This window comes from Rhinoderma darwinii, chromosome 3 (genome assembly GCF_050947455.1).
Source record: "Rhinoderma darwinii isolate aRhiDar2 chromosome 3, aRhiDar2.hap1, whole genome shotgun sequence".
NCBI lineage: Eukaryota > Metazoa > Chordata > Amphibia > Anura > Rhinodermatidae > Rhinoderma > Rhinoderma darwinii.
The window spans coordinates 350,836,757-350,864,536 of NC_134689.1; the positions used below are offsets into that span (position 1 = coordinate 350,836,757).

At 39.0% G+C, this 27,780-nt stretch overlaps 1 protein-coding gene across 1 annotated transcript in view; it reads right to left on the reverse strand.

Moving 5' to 3' along the window:
• The window catches only part of TGFA (transforming growth factor alpha), a 55,653-nt gene that overhangs the window by 13,833 nt on the left and 14,040 nt on the right, over positions 1 to 27,780 (reverse strand). The window contains exon 2 of the mRNA XM_075858514.1: positions 14,764 to 14,823. Within this exon, the coding sequence (XP_075714629.1) occupies positions 14,764 to 14,823 (60 nt within the window). The remainder of the gene's footprint in view (positions 1 to 14,763; positions 14,824 to 27,780) is intronic.

Genomic DNA, 27,780 nt, shown 5'->3' on the forward strand with positions numbered 1-27,780 from the left:
TGTTTCTGTGTGCCCTTGTCTTGTGTTGTCTGTCTTTCACCTATTGAGTGTAGGGACTGTCGCCCAGTTGTACGCCGTCGTTTAGGATGGGCCGTGCAAGTAGGCAGGGACTGAGTTGCGGGTAGACTAGGGCTCACCTGTCCGTCTCCCTACCCCGATTCATTACATACGCTGTATCTGTTAGCCCAATAGAACTGAATAGTAGTTACGGAAACAGCGTAGCTTGCATGCTAAGCTGCTTCCGTAACTGCCATTCAGTACTATGGGAGTTACGGAAACAGAGTAGCTCTGCGAGCTACCCTGTTTTCGTAAATCCCAACCATATAGTCAGGAAGTGGCCGGCGAGGCAGAGGGAGCAGAAAAAGGTAGAACGGGGTTTGGGGGATCGGGTCTAGAGGTAGGTATATATTCTATTTATGTCAACTGTAAAAAAATAAGCTTAATAATGGTATTCCAATAAAACCAATTCAGTAACTTGAAGCAGTATATTATTCCCCATGTATTGATGTATGCATGTTACAGGGTTGGTAAGTAATGGACACACACTGGTAATAAATTGCTCTCACAGAACATCAGTCACATCATTTAGAGATCAACCTCTTTAGTATAATTCATACATTTAGAAAAGAGCCATGAGTCTGAAGGAAAATCTTTCTGACAGACCAGAAGGACTGTAAATATTAATATAATGAAGACCTCTAGGAAAGATCTAGAGATATGACCTTTTGCGTCATTTTCTGTGTTTGATGGGTTAACTTGCTATACCTGCAGTCATCTTGGCCTCACTTTGTGGTTACATTGGAATTTGCTAAACAGCTTAGAAATTCCCTGGGTGAGGGGAGCTGACAAATAAGTGATCGTTTTATAAGCACAGGGAGAAACCCGGACACTCCACAAAGATACTACTTGTTTTCTCCAGATTATGGGGTCAGTGTAACCTAGGACTCACCAGAGCTGCGATCACAAAGAGCAAAAGTGATAAATATTGGTAACTCAGGATTAATTGGAGAAAGTTTAATAAATTATCGATTGGTAGAACCCAGCAGTACAGCAGCTTATATGAATAAGGGTTGGAGCTGGGCGGGTGGCGAGGCATATGCCCTGGATGTTGGGTGCCGAGGTAAGGGATAACAAGCCCCTCTGCCTCAGGTATGGTATGTAGATATTAGACTAGGGCAACTAAATGAATAATTATCCTGGACGAAGCATAGAATAATATACAATATAAACTAAACAATATATACAATAAAAACAAAGATTCACAGACGAATAGCTCGTATGTGTTAACTTTCTGCCAAGTGCACTAAATATTAGTTAACACAAACAAATTTTATTTTAGAATAATTTCAGAATTTTATGATATAATATTTGGTTATATGGGAAGATTCCACTAGTGAGGATTCAGGAGCTAGAAACTTCAACAATGCCCTAAATAAAAGAATCCTCAAATGGTTAGATCAGTTTTGGATCTAATGACTGTGACGTATAATTTGCAATGGCCTCTGCTTTCAATACTACAATGGATCACTCATCAAGAGTGCTCAATTTCTTCATTTTGAATCTGAAATGAGAGAATTTCTTTATATCAGACAATATAGCTCTGGTAGATTACAATATAATTGGGGACAGGTTAGCAAATAATAAATATATCACATTTCTAAGTAGGTGTGACACATAAGACCGACCAGATCCTGTGATCAGCACAAACAGTAGTCAACATGGTCAGTGCCCTAATAAGAGATACCCAGAAGCAATTTTTGATCTGGTCACTCCGGCCACTTAACTATTGTCATTGTAGTATAATGAAAATAATATTAGGTCAAGCTAAGTTTATTTTCTTATTCTTCTCTGCCAAACTTGGCATAAACTTGGTCTACACCTGTGGTTAAGTACAGATATTTAACAATGCCAGGTCATTTGTAGGCACAAGATATTATTTAACAAGAACAATTACAATTTTATTTATCTGTTTCCATATCCCCCTTTACTTCTCTCTTTGCGGTATGCTGTACTATGGTGGTCTTGGCCTGTATACCAGGCCACCTACCAGGTGCATTGTCTTCCCTGCCCCCTCACTCCTCACCTGAACTTTTTGTGACCACCTGTTTACAAGTGCTTTGAACTTTATCACAGATGTCTGTCTCTTTGAAGTCTTCCACTCCACACAATAACCTAATTTATCAATATACTGGAATAGGCTTAACCCCTGCATTACTAAGCTGAGAAACGTTCAGCTCATATTTTTGTTGCCTCTAAGGACAGTCCTTTTACAGTTTAGTCTGTAACTTTTTGATTGAGTCTTTAGCATTTGGAGTCCTCCTTTATTTCGATTACGGGAAAAAGTTTAAACAACAAAAACAAGGTAAGAATCACAGGTAAGGGATTCTCAAGACATTGCGTCTTTTACCTGTATTGTTCATCTGAGGTTGTGTTAGCAGCGTTAGCTCATACCAGATCAATGTGCTCAATATTACTATCAGTGAAGTCCTAGATTTACTATAAACACCAAGCAGTATTGGATTGGCCACGAGAGTATGATATAATGAGACGCATGGTCTAGGTTCTGAAACAATAATAGGCCCCAAAGGTCAAGGAGAAGACAACCCTATTTGGAGACAATCACTTGCCCTTAGGGTCTAATTTTGATGAATTTATTCACAAATAAATCAGATATTATTGATTTGTCCTGCATGTGCAATGATACCAACAAAGTTTATGCAATTAACCCCTTGAAATCCAAGCCATTTTTTGTTTGTGTTTTTCACTCCCCGCCTTCTAAGAGCCATAACTTTTTTTTATTTTTCAGTCAATGGAGTGGTGTGGGTGCTTATCTTTTGCGGGAGGAGTTGTAGTTTCTATTGGCCCCATTTACATTTTGTTTATTTTTTTTATTTTTTACATTACTTTAGAGGGAAAATGGGAAAAGTTTTTTTTTTTAACTTTTAATATTTTTTTATTTTTTGTACACTACTAAAGACTTTATTTTAACTATTTTTTTAATTTTTTTTATTAGTCCCGCCAGGGGATTTGAACCAGCAATTATCCGATCGCTGGTACAATACATTGTACCAAATGTATTGTAGTATGTTCTCATTTTTACTGGATCCTGCTAAGCCCTGCCAGAGGAATACATTCATTAGGCCCCCCCGGGCTGCCATGACAACCACCAGCACCTCACAATCGCGTCGTGGGGGGCCCCCTTCTTTCTAACCGCTTAAATGCTGCGGTCACTATTGACTGCAGCATCTAAGTAGTAAAATGGCCCGAATCAGAGCTCTATCTGTTCATAGCTGTTAGTGCGAGGTGTCAGCTGTAACATACAGCTGACACCTGCAGTGTATGGAGCAGGCTCAGCTCAGTTCTGTACAAATGGAGGATGGACCGACACTAATCATTTTGCTGCTTCGACCAAGGAACTACAGTCCGATACTCATACCAAGAGATCTGAATCATTATGATCGGTGACCAAGTCAAGTAATACACAGGTCATGTGCTGAACCACTAGCTTCCCAGAATATCTGTAGGACCAGTTCTCCAGGTAAGGTGAAATCCTAAGGCTGTCTTTTCTGTATACACCCTTATTATACAAGCTGAAAAATCAAGCATTTGAGATTTTATAGAAAGTAAGAAAAATACTGACTGGGTGAACAAGGTGGTTCCAAATCTCTTCACCCTATGATTCCCATTTGAAATATTAATGGATAAAAAGAAAACCCAAAATAAAGTCCTGCTTGTTTATCAATAAACCTTTAGGTTCCAAGGGCTGCCCTTTTAACTCTCCGGCATAGGATGCCCCCAAACCTTAAAAAACAACCTATTTATTTTTCTGGCAGCAGACGTATTTGCAGACAAATCTTCCAAAAGACATGGCCTACTTTCAACATCACGCTGAGCAAACAAGCCGTGCTGTTAATGAAACTCTCTTTGAACCCTCTGGAAAATAATTCAACTACAAACAAGAATACATGCCTCCCTTGTATCACCTTAATGCATGGGCCGAGTAGAAGGTTGGAAATTTTGCATTTATAACCATCCCCCTCTCTCCGGGGAGGCTGTATGAAGAATACTGAGGCTTATCCAGTTTTTATTTTAATTTCTCCTATTTCTGCATATTTATTAAAGAGGAGGGTGAATGTGAAAACCTTTTTTCTTAGGCAGGCGCCGTATAATCGGAAACACAGAACGGTTGGGAGTTTCAGGTTTCAACTCCTGACTCCTGACTTCAACCCTTGAGCTGAGGTTTATGAATGAAGTCTGTGATAGCAGAGTGTGTATGTGTGGAGGCACGTCACCTGTGATTATGCCGCCCTGAAAACTTAAAGGAAGCATTAGGCCACAAAAATCCGAATGGCAAAAGATCTAACCCATTATGCGAGTGCAATGTTATCTGTGCCAGAGAAGCCATCGGAGCCTTGGCAGCGATATCACCTGTATACCTTATGTCAAGCAACACACCCATTAATGGTGGTCGCCTTAGTTGGTGGGGAAGAGGTTAAATAAGCATGAGTAAAAGCTTTAGGATGTTACTTTTTACATTTTAACAATTTGTTCACCACTGTGTTCTCTTAGTTGCTTGAGAGACATAATTCAGTTTTACTGAAATTTACTCAGAAGTATGAATATGCAGGAGTAGAAATTTCTTAACCGGTTCAGGTCCAGAGAACGTTTAGCCAATTTTAGCACCCGTTAGTTAAATGGATTTAATTTTTTTATTTCTTGGGCTAGTGACATCATTTTTGTGCCCTTTTTTTCCTGAGCCATGAAGGTTTCCTTTCTTATCAAAAATATGTTGTTTTTTTTTACATTTTAGCTAATTTTTTTCTGTTAATAATACAGTATTGTCCTAAAATAGACTTTTTATTTGCAATCATCGTTGTCTACTGTGAATTTTAAAATATTGTGTATTAAATGTCTATTTCAGGGTAATTGGGTCAGGGCTAGGTTTATGACAAAGATTTGTGGGGAGAGCGTTTTTTTGGGGGAGGTATTTTATGTGCAATTTTTATTTATATTTTTTTTAACTTTTATTTTTTATTATTATGGTCTGTCCCTCAAAGGTCAGAAAGACCATTCAGGGACTTTATTGTTTCAATATTTTATTTTCACACTATACCTTTCCACTATAACTTTTCCACTACCTTTATTCTGTACACCATGCTCACTGAGCGCTGTGTATGTGAAAGCAGAGACAACAGAGGCAGTGAAATCGCTTTTTTCTCCTATCCAGTATCCCAGCTTAAGCCTGCATGGTAGCTATACTATGACGTGGGTTTTAAGGACCAGGAAACAGCCACCGTAAATATACAGTGTGCGTTCCGAATACCAGTTAATATATTCTTATTGCAAGAATTCCTCGCTTTATCTATAGATGGTGGGGTAAGATACTTGGCTCTATGGAAATTCAAGTATTTTTCAAATCCATCAGCAGTCTAGAGTTGGCCATTTACAGCAGCCTGTATTTTATGAATGGGGCATAGGTTACAGGGAGTCATAAAGCACTGAGTATTTTGCTGAAAGGCAAATAGAGAAGATAGCACATTTTACAGCTCCCTTGCTATATTATTGGAGCACTGATAAAGGGAGCAATGATAGTAAGAATCCCCTGTCCATGTTCCCTATTTGAGCATAGGGACATCGTAGCTCATCCATCTCTCACTGGAGGGCTTGGTAAGATAATGTATCACATGGTCGCCCATAAATTTCAGTAGATGTCTTGAAAGCCTACAAGCAATGTGGAAGGTGATAACAGCTGGGGGTACCAGGAGGGATAGGAAAAATGGATTGGACAACCCCTCTAAGTAAGTTTAACTATTATTCTATAAGCAGAGACTGGCAGAAGTAGCAGTTGCACCAAGGCCCTCGTGTCTGAGAGATGGCCACTCTTCCACATAAGAAGACAACAGTATTGTAAATGGCACATGGTAGGTGAGGGCCCTGGACCAGTAGCTTCAAGTTACACCTCTGTCTTTAAGCCAAATAAATTTGTTGTATGTTAAAAAAAAATATCTAAAAATAAACACATACAGCCTGCATTTATAGAGCATTAGACTACTCTCCTGGTGGGAATACATCAATAGACTAAGAATAAATACCAATTAACTCCATAAAGATACTATATATGAATAACAGCATAATAAAAGGAATATGACAACCAAAAAAGTTACAACACAGGAATCCAAAAAGTTAGGCATCGGTAGCAAATATCGAGGAGCACAGCCTACTGAACTCCTGAGATTTCCAGCACCAGAGGAAAGCATTGATAGATTATCTTATCTAATGTAGTTGCCAAGCTATATTTAATAAAAATGGCACTGGAACGTGCCTCACAATTATGGAAACTTTATAGGGCTCTGCACTTTGGACGTGTCTTTATACAGATTAAAATAATGGCTTTGAAAGGAGAATGCAAGGTATGACTTTAACCAGTAGAACTGTCTAAAGTACATCCAAATATCAAAGCCCGGTTGTGGATGTTCAAGGCACGAAGATTTTCTTGGCGGATCAGTAAAACACAGCACCAAAAATATTTATTTTTTGCAGATCTACCTTTCAGATTTTAACAATACATAATGGCGGAAATCTATTAAAAAGTCTATCCACATGCTCCTGAACATCTCATAAAGATTGGCAGAAACTTCCTACGATGTTATAGATTTAGTACAATATTGTTAAGAATCTACATACCAATAATTGAATGGGAAATTCTTTGAACTGGATGTTTTTGTACAATTCTATGGAATATTTACTATATCTGAGCCATTTATTCACTTTGATCATAGATGGGACAGATTGTTTGCTTTGATCCAAGACAATTACTTCCCAATTTTCCACTTGTGACCACATCAAATAGGCTTAAGGTCATTAGTCATGTCTTTTAAAGGATCTTATACAAAACCTCTGAGCTCCCGGGTTTTCTTAGCACGGGAGTAAAAAAAAAAGGTGACTTCATATTAATTCATTAAACATTATAGTAGTTAAAAAACCTGCTGTCATTATTACCGCAGCATATGACTGCCAATTATTCCTTGTTTACATTCATACTTTTAGAGTGAATAATTTGTAGGGACCCCCATACTGAATTACAAATATGGAGTCAAGATTACGCCTGTATGAAGCTTATTGAATATCTTTTCGAAGCAGCCTCCAAGTAGTAGCTCAGACTAACTCCTGTTAAATGTCTCCCGCAGTTCCACATTACAGATTAATGTCCCCTCAAGATATAAGTCTGTAGGGGTTAAAATGGCTTGTAAGCGAAAAATGTGACAACCACTACTCTGTGCATGAAATGCGGTAAGAAAAGTTGTCACATCTTCCACCACACAGCAATGAGAAGCAATGGAACTCTTATATTGGGGGCAGAAGACCCAAAAGCCCATAAAGGATTGATAGTTTCATAAGTCATTAAGATCATTGGATGGACATTTTTATCATTGCCATTATTGTACATATGCCGCCTTTTCCTAATGCAACTTTGAGCCTAGTGACAACGTACTGATGTATAAATGAGTAATTTCAATCAATAATAAATTAAAGTTTTATCATTTATTGATTCGTGCTTTTACACTGGACATTTATCGTTATGATCACCTGGGAAGATGAATTATGATCATTGAGATGCACAAATGGGTTTTTAGGTAGTGAGGCCTAGATTTAACCCATTTGAAGGCAATGGCTTTCCTCAGTAAAAAAAGTGTTTGTCTTTAGCCTCATGCACATGGCCACATTATTGCTCCATACCTTCTAAAAGTTGTTTGGAGCTGTAATAGGGGAACCATAGAAGCGTATTGGGCCTCTATATGTTTGGGCCTCTATATAATTTCAAACAGAGGGAAAATTGTGGCATGCTCCATCGGATGCCGTATTATGGAGTTATTCTCCCGTAGGCGCATTTCCATCATAAGGAATAATTCCATAAATGGGGTGGCATGGTGCACCATATGTCAGCATATGGAGTGCCTATGACAGGTGCTCCATTTGATTTCGACATGATGTTGCAATTCCTCCTCATCTAGGAGACCAAATAGACATATTAAGGGGTATCTTGAAACCAGCATAGAAAATTGTTTACTACTTGAGCTAAAAAAAATCTGTAGTGCCTGGTACCACCATAGCATATGCCAAAAATCAGCAGGGGTGGTGTAGCATCTTGGGCAAGAGGGGCCTGATATTTTTCCCATTTTGTGTCTGGGTCAGGTACAGGGCCGCACCGTCGATGAGGCGAGATGAGCATCTCGCCTCAGGTGGCGCCCTGCTGCCTCTCTGAGGGGGCGGTGGCACCACTGAAACCAGCCGCCGCCACCCCCTCCTGCACTATAATTGTACCTGCGTCTATAGGACTCCGATACAATTACATCCATAAGCTCTGAATGGCGGGACTATTCTTGCGTCATTGAATGACAGGGTTAGGCAGCCTGCCAATCAGCGCAACAGAATGACTTGCCCTGCCATGCTATATGTGCAGCACTATCTACAGGGTGTGGGGGCTATATGTGAAGCACTATCTACAGGGGGTGGTTGCTATATGTGGAGCACTATCTACAGGGGGCTATCTACAGGGGCTCTATGGGGCAGTATCTACAGGGGGCCCTATGTGGGGCACTGTCTAAAGGGGGCTCTATGTGGGGCACTATCTACAGGGAGCACTGTGTGTGTGCGTGTGTGTGTGTGTGTTTGTGTGTGTGCGTGTGTGTGTGTGCGTGTGTGTGTGTGTGTGTGTGTGTGTGTGCGTGTGTATGGGACATAGTGTATGGTACTATTATAATTAGAGGTGCAGTGTATGGAACTATTATATTTAGGGGCGTTGTGTGTGGCACCATAAGAACTGTATCTTTGTTTATAGGTGCAGAAATGTTTGAAAAGTGAGAAGCTGAAGACAGCTGAGCAGAAAACGGCACAAATGTGCTGTGGCCGGGGGAAGTCATCATAGAGGCCTGGACCAGATGGAGAAGAAAAGAGAAAAAGAACAACTAGAATCTGAGACGTCACCGGTGAGTCACTTAATGTAAATGTTTATTCTGCCTCTAATCAGTAATGTAGTCACTGTATGATCTGCAGCGAGATGATGGGTGGTATGATTTATTTTTTGTGAGGCTGCTAGTAATGTAGAACAGGCTGGGGGGGAGGGTGGCGCCATTTCAATTGTCGCCTCAGGCAGCAAAAAAGCTAGAATGGACCCCGATCAGGTATGGGTGATGGATAATATATCATTGTGTGAACTTTTTGGCAGCAGGTGATACTAATCGGTGTGATTCAATAATGTTTTAGCAATCTTTGTCAGTCATGTGAAGTATTTCATTTTTCACTGATAGTGATGACAAAGACTTGGTTGGTTTTAATGAGATGTGAATGAGGCCCCAAGGAACTGTAGGAGGAAATACACCAAGTAAGGGGTGCTAATGTTCTACAAAGAACGAAAAAAGAAGAGGTTGTGACTACTGGAATGAATGATTGTTGGTCATTATATCCATGATCACACATGATAATCTATGAAGGATCATGGGGACATACAATATGTTTACAAGATTTATCACCCTATAACATTGCTCCCCCCCCCCCCAACCTGTGTAGCTTGACCCTATGACATGATACAAGGTCTAAGGGACAGGTGATACTGGTATGGTATGATGATATGTAGAAATCGCTGAAGCTCTTGCTGACATTGCATGCTGCGGCATGTAGTTTCCCAACAGATGCAAATCCATGGGTTGTAGACCACTGACCTAGAATGAAGCTTTGACTTAATACTTATGTAAAGGAAGATACTAATCTAAAGGGAGATAATCTATTACAGTAAGTACAAAATCTGAGTCAATTTTTTATAAGAATTCCTCTTCAATGATGACCAACAACATTCTGTAAAACTTCTGACAATTCTTTTATATCAGATAATGTGATTACGATAAATAAATGGTTGCTATTTTGAGATTCAGGTACTGAGTTTACACCTTTAGAGTGCAGTCACACGTGGCATTTGACCTCGTATTTCCGAGGCGTAAAATCAAGTTGAGAGAAACTTTACAATGTAATCCTATGGGAAAGATATTCTGTACGCAAAAAATTGAGAAATCTGTCTAGTAAAGGATTACATTGTAAAGTTACCAGGCAAATACGCCACGTGTGACTGCACTCTAAATCTGAGGACATCAATGAATAGCTTTCAATAACAGATAACTGAGAACAATAGCATTTACATAATATAGAGGAAATTAAATTCAAAATTTTTCTGTTTTCATATATTCATTGTATTTTAAATGTAATGTCAGCAAACATAATTTTTGTAAACATATTTTAGAATAAATGACTGTAAAAATGTATATCCTGTCATGGCTCCCCATATTATTTAATTTTCTTAAATCCTATTTTTTTTTTTTGGTACTGAATAGCGTTGACTGACGAGTGCAGGTCAGGTCATAGGTATGAGAGTTATTATGAGCATTTGATTCAGAATCACCCATCTATAACAAACCAACAGTTTTAAAAAGAGCATTGGAAATTCCCCCTGTCTCATATAAAGCAACGACACATCCCATTCTCTATGAAATTCTCAGACATGATTTCCTTTGCAACAACTGACTGCACTTCATTCCTCCAATCAGTTTAGCCAGAGGATTATCTGGGATAAGAAAGATTGCAGAAAGGAGAAAGGCGACCTGATAAATTACAGGGGAAACTATAATTAGAATAAAAAGCCGATTCACTTATTAGAAATTGTTCTGGTACCCACAAACTAGTCATAAAATGTTTTCTTGCCAATGGGAAAACATAGCAGCAAATGCTAAATATATCTTTATAATCCTACGCCGTGTCACTTTGTATGTACTGTATGTCTTGACTATTTGGTGGTTCCCATTTGCGACCATAATGCCACTCAATGGAGGGGTTCTGTTGTTTGATATATATCATATTTGACAACTTTCAAGAATTGAAAGATTCTGAAAAGTGGTGTATTAAGCAGCACACTGCCCAACTACGGCATTTAAATAGCAAATACTGCATATGACCCCATTAATCACACCCCAGTATGAATAAAGACACCCTAAATAAATACAGGCCCCCTAAAAAATACAGACCCTCTAAATACAGACAGTGCAAAGAGGACTGTAGGAACAGAGAGAGTTGAGTGTATTTTAGAGGATGTGGGGCACCTGTGAAATGTACCTGCTCTCGGGAGTCTGTGATGTCCTCCCTTTTTCTGGGAGTCTCCCATACCTTCCTGGGAGAGTTGGCAAGAATGATACATACAGGGTTCAAGTAATGGAGCACATGTTCTAATGAAGAAAAAGGAGGTATGATCCAGCGTAGTTTGGTGATAAAAGGGAATCGATGTTCCCACTTTTATTGACATAGAAAAATAGTAAAAAGGAACGCAATAACAAGGTGGTGTCAGAGTGGCATATATTAAGAGCCTACGCGTTTCGAACACTGTCTGTGTTCATGTTCTAATCATACTTGCTTATAGCACTGTTCTAAACATGGACTGTGGATGTGGAATGTGGGCTCGACCATATACAGTAGAAGGTGTACCTACACAAGATACTCTAGATATGTTCATAGGGAGCTATATCTATACGGCTGCTTGTAGAGATGAACAACATATTTACGAGGTTCTCTGGGACTTCAGCAAAGATGGCCTATCCTTAGGATAGGCCATCAATGTTTGATAGTGAAGGTGCAAACACCGGGACCTCTGCTGATCCTAAGGATCGGCCTTAAATATTATAGTCCCAGAGAACCCTTTCAACAATCCCTTACACTATATAGCCATAATCCCTGAAAACAACTTTAAGGGGACAGAATTAAATACAGTGCAAATACAAAAGTATATGAATGCTATATGTATTTTTTTTAATATAAATTAGAACTCTATATTATGAAGAGTGCTACACTCTGGTACAGATCCTCGATGTCAGTGGGTTATCCCTTACCCATCCCATGTAGTTCTTTCAGTACTAGAATAACCTTAGATGTTGATGGGTCACTCTCTGTCATGAACACTTCACTGCATGTAGCTGGTACACCTTTCTCCCCATCTTAAAGCTGGTAATATCTAGAGTACAGAATAGGCATAATAAGAATACAAATCTGTGAAATGAGCCCTGAAAAAGACCTAACTTTCACATCATTTATTAGCATAATAAATCCATCCAAATTTATTTTTCCAAGTTGAATCAGTGTATAATTCTATTATACTCGTATGTTGCAAAAATGGAGCAGTAAGTTCATGTTGTACTCAGGTTAAGGGCTCTGTACAACCTCCGACTTGTACGTATCCGTAATATATGACACCCATAGACTTCTATGGGGCTTTACTGTATATCTGTATGCCTCTGATTTCATGGGAAGCTCCATTAAACATGGTATTATGCTTTGCTTCTAGGGAAGAATAGATCAGTAATACAGAGCCGTATGGAGCACCATGCGGAGGCACACCATATTTAATGTCAACTCTTCACATCTCTCATTCCACAGATCCCCTGAGTAGTGAACACCATTATCTCGTGTTCTATGGGGAAAGGTAAGGATTGTGTTTGTCTCAGTGGAAAGTAGCCATAGTTCGATTGTTACACGTCTATATGTATACTATTTAAGGTGTAATAGGTCGGTATAGTATGTGACTTTGACCTGTCCTGTTAGTTGCGATTAGATATGTTAGAAATTTCCATAAATATCTGTAAGTAAATCAGCGTGTTTTTTCAAACCGAAATTTTCCCCATTTAGAAGACAGGATCATCTTGTTCCATACAGCTGGAACATCAATACGGAACTACATGGTTACAATGTGTGCTCCAAATGGGAAAACTCCTCATAAAATCTTGTCTGGGAACAGCTTGCAGATCAGGCTGGTTAAACACACACGTGAACTATCTCACATGAGAGTGCACCTTTCAAGCGAGCTGTCGTTATTTGCTCTGTGAGTTTACAGGTTAGAATCTGCGGTGTCTTTATCTTTAACCCTTTCTGAGAAGAAAATTGTGCACCAACAGAATGTGAAAAGGAGATAAGAGGGAAACTAGAGAATTTCAGGTTTGTCATTCAAACAATGCAGGTTAGCGGATATTGTTTTATACTTAGTGCAGGGTCTGAGGGGGCGGTGCATGACACAAACATTCAAAGAACACCAAAGAGGCCATAACACTATGTATGGGTTGTGCACTGAGTGCACCTTTATTTTTTTGCAATATACAGTACATTCTGATCTTCGTCAACCTAACTTTTCTTTTCTGGTTTTCCTCATTGTCCTCTCACTATTTATGTTATCATATCCTCCTATCAGAATTCTCGACATCTACTTACTACCATCACGTATTGTAGTCTTAATTTCATTTAGGGCTACCATTTAAAGGCTAAATTTAAAGGGTATGTTCACATGTTTTACAGTTTACATATACAGTAAATACAATCTATAGAAAAAGTTGAGTAACTTTGCGAATACATTGTATTACTTATCTTGTACTCTTTTTGTAAAAAAGACAGTTTTATAGTAAAGAGCTGCATTCAAAATTCTGCTGGTTACGACTGGAAACAGTGGACAAGTTTGTAGACAGATGCGTTGCTAACTGCTCAGCTAAGCTCCTATAATGCAGATTACTCTTCAGTGCTTGGTGTAAAGACAACATTTTCCAAAAAGCAAAAATTACCAGAACTATCTCTAAATAGACATGGAGGATTGCTGAGAGATTTCAGCTTTGAAGCCTGCAGAATTGTGAAAGGATTTCTGGACTGTAATAAAAGCTGTAACACATGATCAATACAAGATAAACAATAACAATGTTACCCAACTAATTTACATGAATTCTACGTATAGACTGTATAATGGTGTTCAATAATCTTTAAGACTTTGTCCACTTTTAGCACGTCTTTATGTAATATCTCTATCATACTGAATGAGGGGAGGGGTGTATGTCAAGGACATCACTTTTACCCTGTCAGGGTGACTATAAGATGGATGATATTGACTGTTTTAACCAATACTTTTTGGAGAATTTACATATAAAAATTCTTTCCTGGTACCCTCAACAGAAAGAAAAAGAGTCAAAAAATCGATTGGGCAAAATTGACTTTCTTGCTCTTGGCTTTGTCAGATTGACATTAATTATCAAGTAACGAAAGAGAGAGAATATGAAAATCTCAAAAACTTTTTGTGTAGCCTAATGTGCTTTTTGTGCCCAATGCTGTGAATTCTTGAGAAACAGAATATAGATCTCAATTAAGGAAAGTGTTCCTAAAACTCTGCAGAACACCTATGTCATACAATATGACATATAGTCGCATATAGATAAAGTTTGTCTCATGTATAAAAACTGGTGTAAACAAAAAGTTTAGGCACTGATTTGTTGGGCATTTGCTTAACTTTTTATGCAAATCTCTTAGGCTATGTTCGCACTGCCGTCAGAGACTCTGCTTGGAGCCTCCGTTGGGAGCCGCAGAGAATTTGAGTGGAAGAATTCCATGTAGCGCAATTCTTCCCGTCAAAATATTGGAAGCTATGCCGGAACTCAATGGACACTATTGTAAGTACCGATGGTATCCATTGTGCGACGGATTCGGCAGAGCGTTGTGGCTACCATTATGAACAGGTTCTCGCCAGTTAGTAACAAAGGGAATGGGACCAACCAGGACCCCTCTCTCCATGGGCCCGACAGCAGCCACATGGTCTGCCTATGTGATATATATATATACCCTCTTGGGCTTGATACGCAAACATAAAGAGCATATGTGTACATATAAGATATATGTGGCAAGTTCTTTTTAAAGTTTACTTACCACTAACTGTAATTGCGTCCGTTGTGTTTTCTAACGCGTGGCAGGCAACTAAAAGAAAACCTACAAGACAGGAAAAAGAAAATCTATATTAGTTTGTAAGCAGAGCACAAATCATTATATAAATACTTATATATATTATACCTTTCTTAGATTCAGCAAAGTTTAGCCAGTCCATTCAATCTCACCATAGTAGAAGGCACACAGAACCTCGTGGCTCAGTTGTACTATAAACAGTGAACTATTCATCTACATTCTTAGAATTAAACATTCTTAGGCTTCGTTCACATCTGCATCAATCTTTCCATTGTTCTGCTCAGTCAGAGGAACAGAACAATGAAAATACCAGAAGCGCCGGGTCCGTTGAACCACGGACACCAGTGACACCCGCCGTGGTTATTGCTATTGTTTCTGGTATTTGGGCCAGATCTGTGATGGAGGCCTCTAATGGAGCCTCCAACGCAGATATGAACCGGACGTAAATGGTATTGGTTCATACTATATCAAATGCTGTCTATATAAACTATGTGTATTTTCCAAATAATTATTAAATGGTCTTTGAAAGTATTGCTTACTGGGCGAATCTGTGTAGAAATAATACATGTATTATACACAAACCTTTTTTTTATTTATTTATTCTTTTTTTTTTTTTTATAAAGGAATTAAGTTGAAGAACATGTATTTTACCACAAGGAAATCTTTAAATGTATTTACATTTATATAAAACCAATGTGCATACCTCCTGTAGGCTGCCACCTGTCTGGTATGTTAACCATCTGGCCAATGGCAACAACATGCAGGTTCATTGTCGAAACGACATTACTGTCATTATAGTTATTATAAATAAGCGTTAATTGGTTTATTAATATAAATCCTATCTGCCTTGCAGAACTGGGGCTATGGGTTTGAAACTAATCAACATCAGATTTTTTCTTATTTTCCAAAAACAAATTGTCCCTATAATGTAAAATGAGAGACCTCCAATTTTTGTGGCAGCTGCCAAAAGCTGAAGTTCAAGGCGAAACTTGAGTTGGGTGTTTTTATCTGTATTGCCACATGGATTTTATGGGATTATATGCTGATTTTATTGCTTGTTTGTGAGTATGAATAAAACCCTGAAATAGGTAACTTGGCTTATATAAGCTTTATTGCGCTATATCCCTTTCTGTGGCTTCTCTTCTAGTGAGGAGTTTAACAACACGACCTTCGTAACCAAAGTGCATGTCCAAAAGGATATCAAATGGAATGAATTGACATTTTACTCCTGGGATGATGTTAAAAAATCACTGCTCAATTTATTTTGTATCCAGCTAGTAGTGTACAACAAGTACTATAAACATTAATATTTTTAAGAAATTTCTTTACTGTTTGTTGCACCCAGTATTCCAAGTTATTCTGTGTATTGACGGACCTATATTATATATTTCTTAGGCCTCATGCACACGACCGTGTTTTTGCGGCCGCAATTCCCCCGAAAATCCACGGGAGAATTGCGGCCCCATTCTTTTCTATGGGGCCGTGCACACGACCGTAGTTTTTGCGGTCCGTGCACGGCCCGGGAGCCCGAACCGCAGAAAGAACGGGCATGTCTTATTACGGCCCGGTTCTGCGGTCCGGGCTCATTGAAAACAATGGCCGCGGCCATGTGCATGTGCGGGCGGCCTGCGGCTGACAGTCCGCTGACAGTCCGCAGCCGGCCGACCCGAAAATCACGGCCGTGCACACGGCTACGGTCGTGTGCATGAGGCCTTATAGTTGAGTTCAACTTTGTATATCAAGACATTGGCCCATATTTACTTTCACTGGCATATTTAATGCCAATCTCAGTAAAGTAGACAGTTTGAGTGGTTTGCACCAAATTTAGTAAAAAGTGCACACTCCTTTTTAACTGTCAGGAAATCAAACCTACGTCTGTGATGAGCAGGTGTAAATTTGCACCAAAATTTCTGCCATTTTCACGTATTTTTCTAAATAGATGTGGCCTAAATTACGTTTCATTGGAGACCACGGCAACATTTGCAATTCTCCAAATTTGACAAGTGACGAGAAAAGTTGCAAATTGCATCACCAATTTGTTGCATGTCATGGTTGGCTACTTTTTGTGGGCACATTTTATGCCAAAACTTGTCATAAATTGAATAATTAATATAGGCCATTGTTTTCTGACGGTCACTCTCTTGTTCTGTCAGGTTCCCGTTGCCCCTGGTGGGCAGAATAGCTTAGTCTGCTGTACCAGGTGAATAACAGACACTTGATGGAAACTTAACAGACCCATATGGATTCACGACTCATTATTAGTCAATTGGATCCATTACAATCTGTTACAAAACAGATCTCCCATAGATCCTACAAAACAGAACCCAAGATGGCAGTGTAAGAAGAGCCTCTAAAATGTAAAATTTTGTCTGCTCAATGTCACAATGAAGGTCACATATAGTTGCATTAATTGACTTGACTCTTACACCGGGCACCTTACAACAGAAGTTACCATCTTTCCTGGACCCTATTCTTTTCAATTTATTGAATTCAGACCATTTGAAATTCCATACTTGTTGCAAAATTTAATTTTTACTAAAATGTTGAAGATCTTGGGACCATTGATCACTTTTGACAGCAAACTATGTTTCCCTGACATGTGTCAAAATTGTCAGGGTTAGAGAAATGATGTCAAGTATATGCTGCCACCCATTCACTACAGCGAATAAAGTAAAGAATGATTTCCTGGTGGCTATTAGTCATCGTTAGAATATTATTTGTATTGGTATCGCCGGCAGACAGCCCAGCTGTTTGGTTTGTTACTACGTGAAGCCTGAGATGCATGGATGATTGCTCCACATGTTTAAGTTCCATATGGTTATTCTTTGGATCTTTCCCACTTACTAGACCTCCAGTTCCTCCCTAGGGTCTTATACTGTACAACACGTCATGTTTGTTTTCCTATTTTAGCCAACATAGAGTCATCATGATGTCTGTGTTGTTGTTTTTATAGTCTGCATGATGAACTTGCCGGCCAATATTTTGAAAAGCCAAAGACAGACATTAAAGTCTTAATAAACAGACATGATTGCTAGGATGTCACATGTGGAGACTTCACATATATTAGGACTGTGGGCCACTATTTTGCACAGCAGGTTCATAAATTATGTCAAAGTGTAATGGAGAAAAGAAAAGTATCTGAGATTCTTTAAGCAACCAGCCGGTGGACAACCTTGCACTACTTGCATTAACCAAACATGTCAACCAACTGTTATTGACCAGCACAATACATTAATTTCTTGGAAAATAATTGGTAAAAACAACATTAACTTTTTGGTTCAAAGCTTTCCAAATTGTTACGCTAGAAAATGATTCACTTTATTGTATGATTATTATTATTATTTTTAATGTGCAACTTATGAGGACAATCTGAAATCAGGAATGACATGGTTTAATTGAAATTTAATAAAAAGTGGAGAATTCCTTTAAATCTCCAAGTCACTGTGAAGTTCATAAAGTATATTTATCCAATAAATTGGGCTTATCAGTAGTGACCATCTGCTAGTGGCAGCCGTTTTATATCACACCAGTGTTCATGTGAATTGATGTGTACCTACTGACAACACTATGCTATAAATTGTCACACATGTTGACATCTGGTAATGTTAGTTTACTTAACAGTAAATGCATGGTGGAAAATTCCTTTAAATCTCTGAGGCACTTTGTGGTTCATCAAGTATCCTTTACCAAACCAAAGTCACGATCTTGGCGCCTGGTATTGCTGATAATGTTTTCCTATTTTATGGGATGGGTTAGTTAGCAATATATGCAACAAAAGAGAAAAATACATGGTCCACACATGCATTTGTTCATTTTTGCCAAGCAAATATATAAAAAATGAATAGGAGGATCTTATTTCACATTTTGATCAAACTGTATAAACCTATTTGACACTTCACGGCGACCTCTTTTAAGAGTGTCCCTCTCTAGTTAGCTAGCTTTATGCCTTACAATATGTTCAATACACAAACATAATATATAAATTATATGTATTTAGATTTTATTGTCTTTTAGCCAGTTGACCAAAGGCAAACCACATATTTTTTTTTTAGAAAGCCCATTAAATCATAATTATATTTCCTACTGTCTTAGTGAGGGAAGTCAGGTGAGGACAATACAAATTTCATTTTTTTTAGTGTTCCGATCTGAAGCTCCTAGACATTAAACGGTAACAGTTTGATCTCTAGCCAAGAAATCTATTTGGATGTTTCCCCTTGAGGTGAAGAAAATTCCCAGCTAGCAGTTTAATCCCATTTTAAACGCTGGATTTAACACTTTAACCTAGTCACAGCTGGCTGCAATTGGACCTTATGCAAATTTCCTAGGAGAGACAGAAAAAAATTCTATGTATGTTTTTAAAAGTACTAAAAATAGAGACACGTGGTTAATTTGCAATGTAATAATTCATATGGGTTTTGTTATATGGGTGTCATATGGGTTTTGTTTCTTAGGACCTTGGGGCTGGAGTGGCACGTGGACAACTTTTATCATCTTGGTATGAGACAGATCAGCTTCTGAAAGAGCAGTGAATGATTGATTAGCCTCGACTTACCAACCAGTATAATCATTAACATGTCAGCTTGTTGACACCTCTGGTCCAGGCAATTCTAGACAAAATAATTATCAAGTGAAACGGCTGTCATCTCCTTGCCGCACTAATAAAATATATATGCTAAAATGTTAATGTTATTAGTCAACTAATACAATGAAGCACACCACCCAATATACATGACCACAAGTGTCCACAAGTATGGACTCACATCTCCGGTCTTAAAGGAATTGTGTCATCAAAAAAAATACATATTGTTTAAATGAAGTTTTTATGTTCAAAAAATATTCCTTAAGAATTTTGGGTGATATTTTTTCCTTTTCTTTGTCATTATCTACATTAAAAAATGATACCAAAATCTTGCAGTTTTCACTCTGACTACAGAGCAACACAATAGACTGACACTTCCTGTTCTGTAGAGATCACTTGTCAGCAGACATCTCATTATCATCACAGGCAGGATTACAATGACCGGTAACACAAATATATACATATATATATATATATATATATATATATATACATATATATATATATATATATATACATATATATATATATATATATATATATATATATATATATATATACACACACAGTGAAGGAAATAAGTATTTGATCCCTTGCTGATTTTGTAAGTTTGCCCACTGTCAAAGACATGAACAGTCTAGAATTTTTAGGCTTGGTTAATTAATTAAGAGAGATAGATTATATATTTTAAAAAAAAACAGAAAATCACATTGTCAAAATTATATATATTTATTTGCATTGTGCACAGAGAAATAAGTATTTGATCCCTTTGGCAAACAAGGCTTAATACTTGGTGGCAAAACCCTTGTTGGCAAGCACAGCAGTCAGACATTTTTTGTAGTTGATGATGAGATTTGCACACATGTTAGATGGAATTTTGGCCCACTCCTCTTTGCAGATCATCTGTAAATTATTAAGATTTCGAGGCTGTCGCTTGGCAACTCGGATCTTCAGCTCCCTCCATAAGTTTTCGATGGGATTAAGGTCTGGAGACTGGCTAGGCCACTCCATGACCTTAATGTGCTTCTTTTTGAGCCACTCCTTTGTTGCCTTGGCTGTATGTTTTGGGTCATTGTCGTGCTGGAAGACCCAGACACGAGCCATTTTTAAGGTCCTGGTGGAGGGAAGGAGGTTGTCACTCAGGATTTGACGGTACATGGCTCCATCCATTCTCCCATTGATGCGGTGAAGTAGTCCTGTGCCCTTAGCAGAGAAACACCCCCAAAACATAATGTTTCCACCTCCATGCTTGACAGTGGGGACGGTGTTCTTTGGGTCATAGGCAGAATTTCTCTTCCTCCAAACACGGCGAGTTGAGTTAATGCCAAAGAGCTGAATTTTAGTCTCATCTGACCACAGCACCTTCTCCCAATCACTCTCAGAATCATCCAGATGTTCATTTGCAAACTTCAGATGGGCCTGTACATGTGCCTTCTTGAGCAGGGGGACCTTGCGGGCACTGCAGGATTTTAATCCATTACGGCGTAATGTGTTACCAATGGTTTTCTTGGTGACTGTGGTCCCAGCTGCCTTGAGATCATTAACAAGTTCCCCCCGTGTAGTTTTCGGCTGAGATCTCACCTTCCTCAGGATCAAGGATACCCCACGAGGTGAGATTTTGCATGGAGCCCCAGATCGATGTTGATTGACAGTCATTTTGTATGTCTTCCATTTTCTTACTATTGCACCAACAGTTGTCTCCTTCTCACCCAGCGTCTTACTTATGGTTTTGTAGCCCATTCCAGCCTTGTGCAGGTCTATGATCTTGTCCCTGACATCCTTAGAAAGCTCTTTGGTCTTGCCCATGTTGTAGAGGTTAGAGTCAGACTGATTAATTGAGTCTGTGGACAGGAGTCTTTTATACAGGTGACCATTTAAGACAGCTGTCTTTAATGCAGGCACCAAGTTGATTTGGAGCGTGTAACTGGTCTGGAGGAGGTTGAACTCTTAATGGTTGGTAGGGGATCAAATACTTATTTCTCTGTGCACAATGCAAATAAATATATATAATTTGGACTATGTGATTTTTTTTTTTTTATATATATATATATAATCTGTCTCTCACTGGTAAAATTAACCTAGCCTAAAAATTCTAGACTTTTCATGACATTGACAGTGGGCAAACTTACAAAATCAGCAAGGGATCAAATACTTATTTCCTTCACTGTATATATATATATATATATATATATGTATATATATAATACAGGTTCCACCATTGACGATGGACACCATTGACAATAGGTGATGGACACAGCACCTTTCTTATCCCTTCCTGTACAATGATCTCTTCACAGGTCAGAGAGAAGCATAGACAACTATCCCATAGAAGTCAATTGGTCCCCTCCTCTTCACAGGTTCCTATTGTCTATGTGGCTGCTGTAAAGCATACGTATCCCAAAATGCTGTGAAGAGTATAAAGGCAAGATGGCTGCCCCCATAATTATGTACAGAAAATAGAATAAAAAAAATCAAAAATCAAAAAATAAAATCAGATTAGAAAAAAAAGATTATGTTACAGTATCTGGTTTTAATTAGGATAAAAAAATATAGGTGATATATTCCTTTTAAAGGGAACCTGCCACATTGAACATACTGTCTTATCTTTAGCAGCATGTTGTAGAGCAAGAGGAACTGAGCAGAATATTGTTATCTCATTTTCTGGTAAAATATTAAGTATTATTAGGAATTGATTGATTTTCACCTCTGCTCCCTCTGTTCTTATGAGTCTGGTGGCTGGTCCAACTCAGGATATTGATATCTACCTCTGTCTACATGCTCACCCAGGGAAGGCTGTCAATCACTGAGTAGGACCATGCACTAAGTCGCTGTCACTAAGCTCTGACCACTGAGTTACAAGGTCGGATTTTCAGGAAAACTTACCCGTCTCGTAAGTCAGTGGCCAGAGCCCGAATGCAGAAGGTAGGATGGGGACATGAGAATACCCCTTTAAGCAAAGAGGTAGCCTAAAGTAAGGCCTCATGCACATGGTCATATCACTGCTCCATGTTGTATGGAACCATAATAAGGCAGCCATAGAGGTGAATGATGCCCTACTGTACCTCTGTATGACACTGATTTAATTAGAAATATTTAATTTGACCATGTTCTGTCACATGCGTATTACGGAGCTTATGGAGCCATTCTTTATCATACAGAATCCAATGAAGCACTATACTGTGGCACAGGGAGCTCCTGCAGCTCTGTAGTAAAGAAACCAAGGGGCTATGTGAGGCCTTACAGCCTCCTATACATAATCCTGCTCTTTCCATAAGGCCTTATACTGATTTTTTTCCACAAAAATCCTCATGCTCTATAATCTACTGTCAGGTTCAACGTGACAAGTTCTCTCTAAAGTTCAGAAGATACAAGGTTTCTGAAGAAAATGATGCCTATTCCGCACTCAATCAATGGGATCCTTCTGTCATGTACAAGCCAGTGAAAGTCATACATTAGGCCTATATCTAATAGTTCACTTTACACAGAAAAGTTTCTGAAAACTCTTTTTAATTTTAGACCTTGCTTTGAACTTGTACTAAAAACTAACACTGCTGCCAATTTTTAAACTTTCATTCGCAGGCTATAGAAATATACAGCGGACATAGAGTTTGTCTAGTAAACCTCCATAAAGTTTTGCAAAAGTCTCCTTCAAAGTGAACGTCTACCTTAATGTGTTCATTTTTTATTCAGGTAAAACTAACTCCACGCAGCGATCATTTTCCTTCCACAGTCTCCTTCCGCTAATTACACCGCCACGATTAGCCAAACCAAACACGAGGAGGAGAAAGGTCCTGATTTACTTGTGCTGTATGTAACTGCTGGAGAAGTCGCTCGGCTTCTGGTTCTTTCGTTTGAAGTGGTTGGGCCTGGCTTGTGCCAAGTTGCAAAGCAATGTATCTTCTTGACGGGTGCGTTTTGAGTGCAAGTTCTATGCAGTAAGCCGCACACGGTGTCAAGTAATATTTAGGTGTTATTATTTAATTCCTTAAAACAGGGAAGGATCCATCTTTTTTAGTTATATGGGTGATGCGTGAGCAACTTTATAGTTTACTGGTAAGTCATTACTTGACTGTAAAAGGTAAGGTCACTTTTAAAACTATAATTTTTCAGGAGTATCCCATTATTTTACATGGAAGATAAACAAGTTTTTAAAGACATGCTTAAAACCATGCCAGATCGTACGTAATACATAATATGTACAAATGTGCATTATCTTCTTAGTGATATTGAGAGCGCTTCCAGTAAGGAAACCCAATTTTGTAATATGGCCACATTGTAGCCTCCTTATTATGGCCGCAGCTTCAGCATCACCGACAGTTCTATTGAAAATGGTAAAATCCGGTCATGTGATACCACCTTATTTCGCATATAATATGGTACCCCCATCCCATTTTATACAAGCCGACATATAACTGCTTTACACATTTATTAAAGTTGTAAAAGGGAAAATATCGATCATGTTCTTTTAGTGCTAACTGTGTTCAATGCTTTACAAGGGAGTATACCATAGAGGCATGCCAGCTGCTATGTGGCTCTTGAAGGGAGGGTGGCCAGCCCTAATTTGTCCCATGCTATTTGTTATTAGGTAGGGAAAACCTGTGTATGACTATCCCCCTCCAGAAGAACTGCATTGTTAGCAAACAAGGGGGTGGGGAATTTGCCCAAGGGCCATGGAAAGAGGTTGGAGGGTCAAACATACACTAGGCCCTTCTGTCCTCGGTGGCAAAACCCAGCACCATAATGGGAGGTCCAACTTGTTCACCACTATGTGGCTCCATCTCTTTTGTGTTCGCCACTGCTAAACATTATAAAAGACAAGAATACCATTCAGTGTATGTGTATGATTCTTGTTCTTGGCCACTTGTGGGTAATGCACATGAATGGCTTAATGTGATTTATCTAGTCATTTAGGGCCAGAACCAAATGTCTAAATCTTGCTGGGTACCAATAGTCATGTTAGACAATGACCTCATGTATGGTTGCTCTTTGCCCAGTGCAGGTCACATTATTCATGGCGTCCTGCCCAGTGCTGCCCACACATCCCAGTTTATGACACTCCCAGGAGATATTTTTTGGCAGTTCCAGAGATGTAATCACTGTTTTTATGAAGAAAAATCACCTGCGTAGTTTCCATCTTCTGATCTAGTTCACTCTGGACACAATGCAGCCAATGTTACTCACAAGTCTTCCCTAATATTATTTATAGGCCAGGCCATTTTCATATTGAATTCCAGGCCAGGTATTCAGAAGACGAGTGACAGCAAAACTGGCTTATAATTTGCATGTATTAAATTCTGCCTAACAAGCTTGACAGATAACATTCCAGAGTCTCAGATCAAATGCCTTCCAAGGTAGAAATTATTTGACAGGAATCACGTGTAGAATTATCAGATGTGTAATTTGAAAGAACAATAAAAAAAAAAATCTAAACTACATTACACAAATATTTGAAACAATTTCACAAATGACAATATCTGAACCATCACTTCTTCCAAGTTTGAGTTGATAATAAGCTTCTAGGGTCAAATTCCCCACCAGTGCCCTGGAAATCTCTCAGAAGAATCCAGCCTGTCTTTTATGGTATATACATGCCCGATACAACATGAGGGCATCACATACAGGGGAATATAAGAACTATGTATTCTTATTGTAATGTTTTTATTAACTTGATTGCTGTTAACACTATTTTGCATATGGAATTGATATTATGATGTCATATCCCCTATATAAATTGCACTTTGTTTAACTGCTTGAAAAAGACCCACACCTAGGGTCGAAACGTCGCTGTGTATTATGGTGGAATAAAAGGGATTTTTTTCACTCTTTTGATACTACAAGAATTGTGTGCTGCAGTTTCTCTATTTTTTGATTTTGTGGACCTGTTCTTAAAGTGTAGCTAAACGTTTGACAAACTTCTGACATGTCATAGTGACATGTCAGAAGTTTGGATTGGTGGGGGTCCGAGCACTGAGAACCCCACCAATCGCTAGAACGAAGCGATTTATTTTCCGGAAATAAATGTATCGTGTGCAGACTCAATAGAAAGTCTATGAGCGCGTACTCCGATACATCGGCTTTCCGGAAAAAGCCGAACAGACACGAAGAGGCTGAGCACTCATACGAGCGCTTCAGCTGCTACGTTCTAGCGATTGGTGGGGGTCTCAGTGCTCAGACCCTACCAATACAAACTTCTGACATGTCACTTTGATATGTCAGAAGTTTGTCAAACGTTTAGCTACACTTTAAAGGCGTTTTCCCATCAGAGACATTTATGACATATCCACAGGATATATCATAAATATCAGATATATGTGGGTCCCACTTCTGAGACCCGCACTTATCTCTATAACGGGGTCCCCTAAACCCTGTCCTACCTCTCTGTGTTGTGGCTGAAGCGTGTGATTTCCGACTATGAATTACGGAAACAGCGTAGCTTGAAGAGCTACACTGTTTCTGTAAGTCCCATAGAACTGAATGGTAGTTACGGAAACAGCGTAGCTCACATGCGAAGCTGCTTCCGTAACTGCTATTCATTTCCATGGGAGTTATGGTAACAGCGTATCTCAGCGAGCTACGCTGTTTCCGTGATTCATGGTCGGAAATCACACGCTTCAGTCACAACACAGAGCAGTAGAACAGGGTTTAGTGAGCCCTGTTCTAGAGATACTGTATATTTATGACATATCGTGTTGTGGATAAAATGTCTCTGATGTGAAAACCCCTTTAAGCACCATACCCCCAATAATCACCTGAGGCACTATAGAACATTTATATGGAATAATTATCAACATGACATTGACTACTGGTCCCTGTGAATTAAGACTCAAAATGAAACTCCATTAGAAGGCATGCCAAAAAAAAAAATCCTACTTTGGATTCACCGTTGGTGAACACTTGGCCCAACAAAAATCTTGACATAAATCTGTAGTAAAAGTGCAGAAAGCTGCATTTACGTCAATAGGCGAGATCCCATGTAGTGTTTTGCTTGTCTAGCCTTAAGAACTGAGGTTGACAGGTCAGGTGATGATGTCCTCTCCCACCACTGAATTTGTAGCTTGCCTGGCCTGTTGAGGGACAAATTTCCTGTAGCTCCATATTTTGGAACCGTACGAACTCTCCATGCCCTCGTATTACAGAGATATTCTCTGATTGAGCATGTCCTGATTTTCATAATAAGAAATCCAATAGAAATAACTTCTGTATGAGTCCAGTTTTTGTCTACAGTATATCAGACATACAGTAAAACACAATATCCATGTGCCGTTTGTCCTAGTAACCCTTTGAGCTTTGACTTAAAATAAAGGAGTTACTTTTATAATATAAACTTTATTTCTATTATACATTATTGTCTACTTAGGAATGCAGCCAGCAATATAAAAAAATGAAGGTGTTCATTCTGGTTGCCATGGCTATGTCCACAGACTATAGATATTGCATTAGTAGTATTATTATTTGTGTATATCAGTATATCTAGCATACACTAGAGGAGAAACCATGGATGGCCTGGACTACTTTAAGTCCACCAGAGAAAATGAGACTGAGGGCCCAGATCTAGCATTATAAAGTCTGCTTGACCTCATGGGCATGGTTCTTGCTGGGGCCAATTATCATAGCCTGTCCTCTGGTGGGCCAATCTGATCCTAGGAGAAACTATACTTACATGCAGGGCTGAGACCTCCTGCAACTTATGGACCACCATCCACCATTGATGGCCATGCTTGAAGTCCCTTTCAAATGTTTGCTGTAGGCTCAGCATTTTCTAGTTATGCTCCTGGTAGTCACTATTTATATATGTAGTGTGTAAACTACTGATCTCCGAGACCCGCACCGCTAAAAATGGGGGATCATCATGGTCATTTGTCAATCCTACCTAGCAGAGAAGACATGTAGAGATGGTCGTGCATGCACAGCCACCTCTATATGTGGTTGTGATAAGGATGAGGGGCTTCACCACATCGATTAGAGTAGTATATTAGTGAATTCACTTTTGCTAATGTTCTGCAATCTGAGTGAATGGTCTATAAACTCTATGCACCTGCAAGAAAAATGATGGGACAGTAACTACACCAACACGAAGTCCAATTTTACTCTCTATAAATACCATGCATTGACTCTAAAGTAACACCAGTGTGTCTCTGCCTGCCCAGGTTGACCTTTGAGTACTTGTTACGCTCAATGCTAAACAGGTTACTTTGTATAATACCTCTGATGTCACCGCCATGAAATGAGATTTGCTGTAAGGTGTGGAACCTGGACATGATCTGCAGACAGTGCACTCCCACCAGTGACTCAAGCCAGTTACACTTCCTTCTGCTCTCATTCCCAAAGAGGGGAGTTGTCACCTAACATTGTCTCCCTGACCGCCTCCCAGCCACGTGCTTCCAGGACAGAGAAACCTGTGAGAA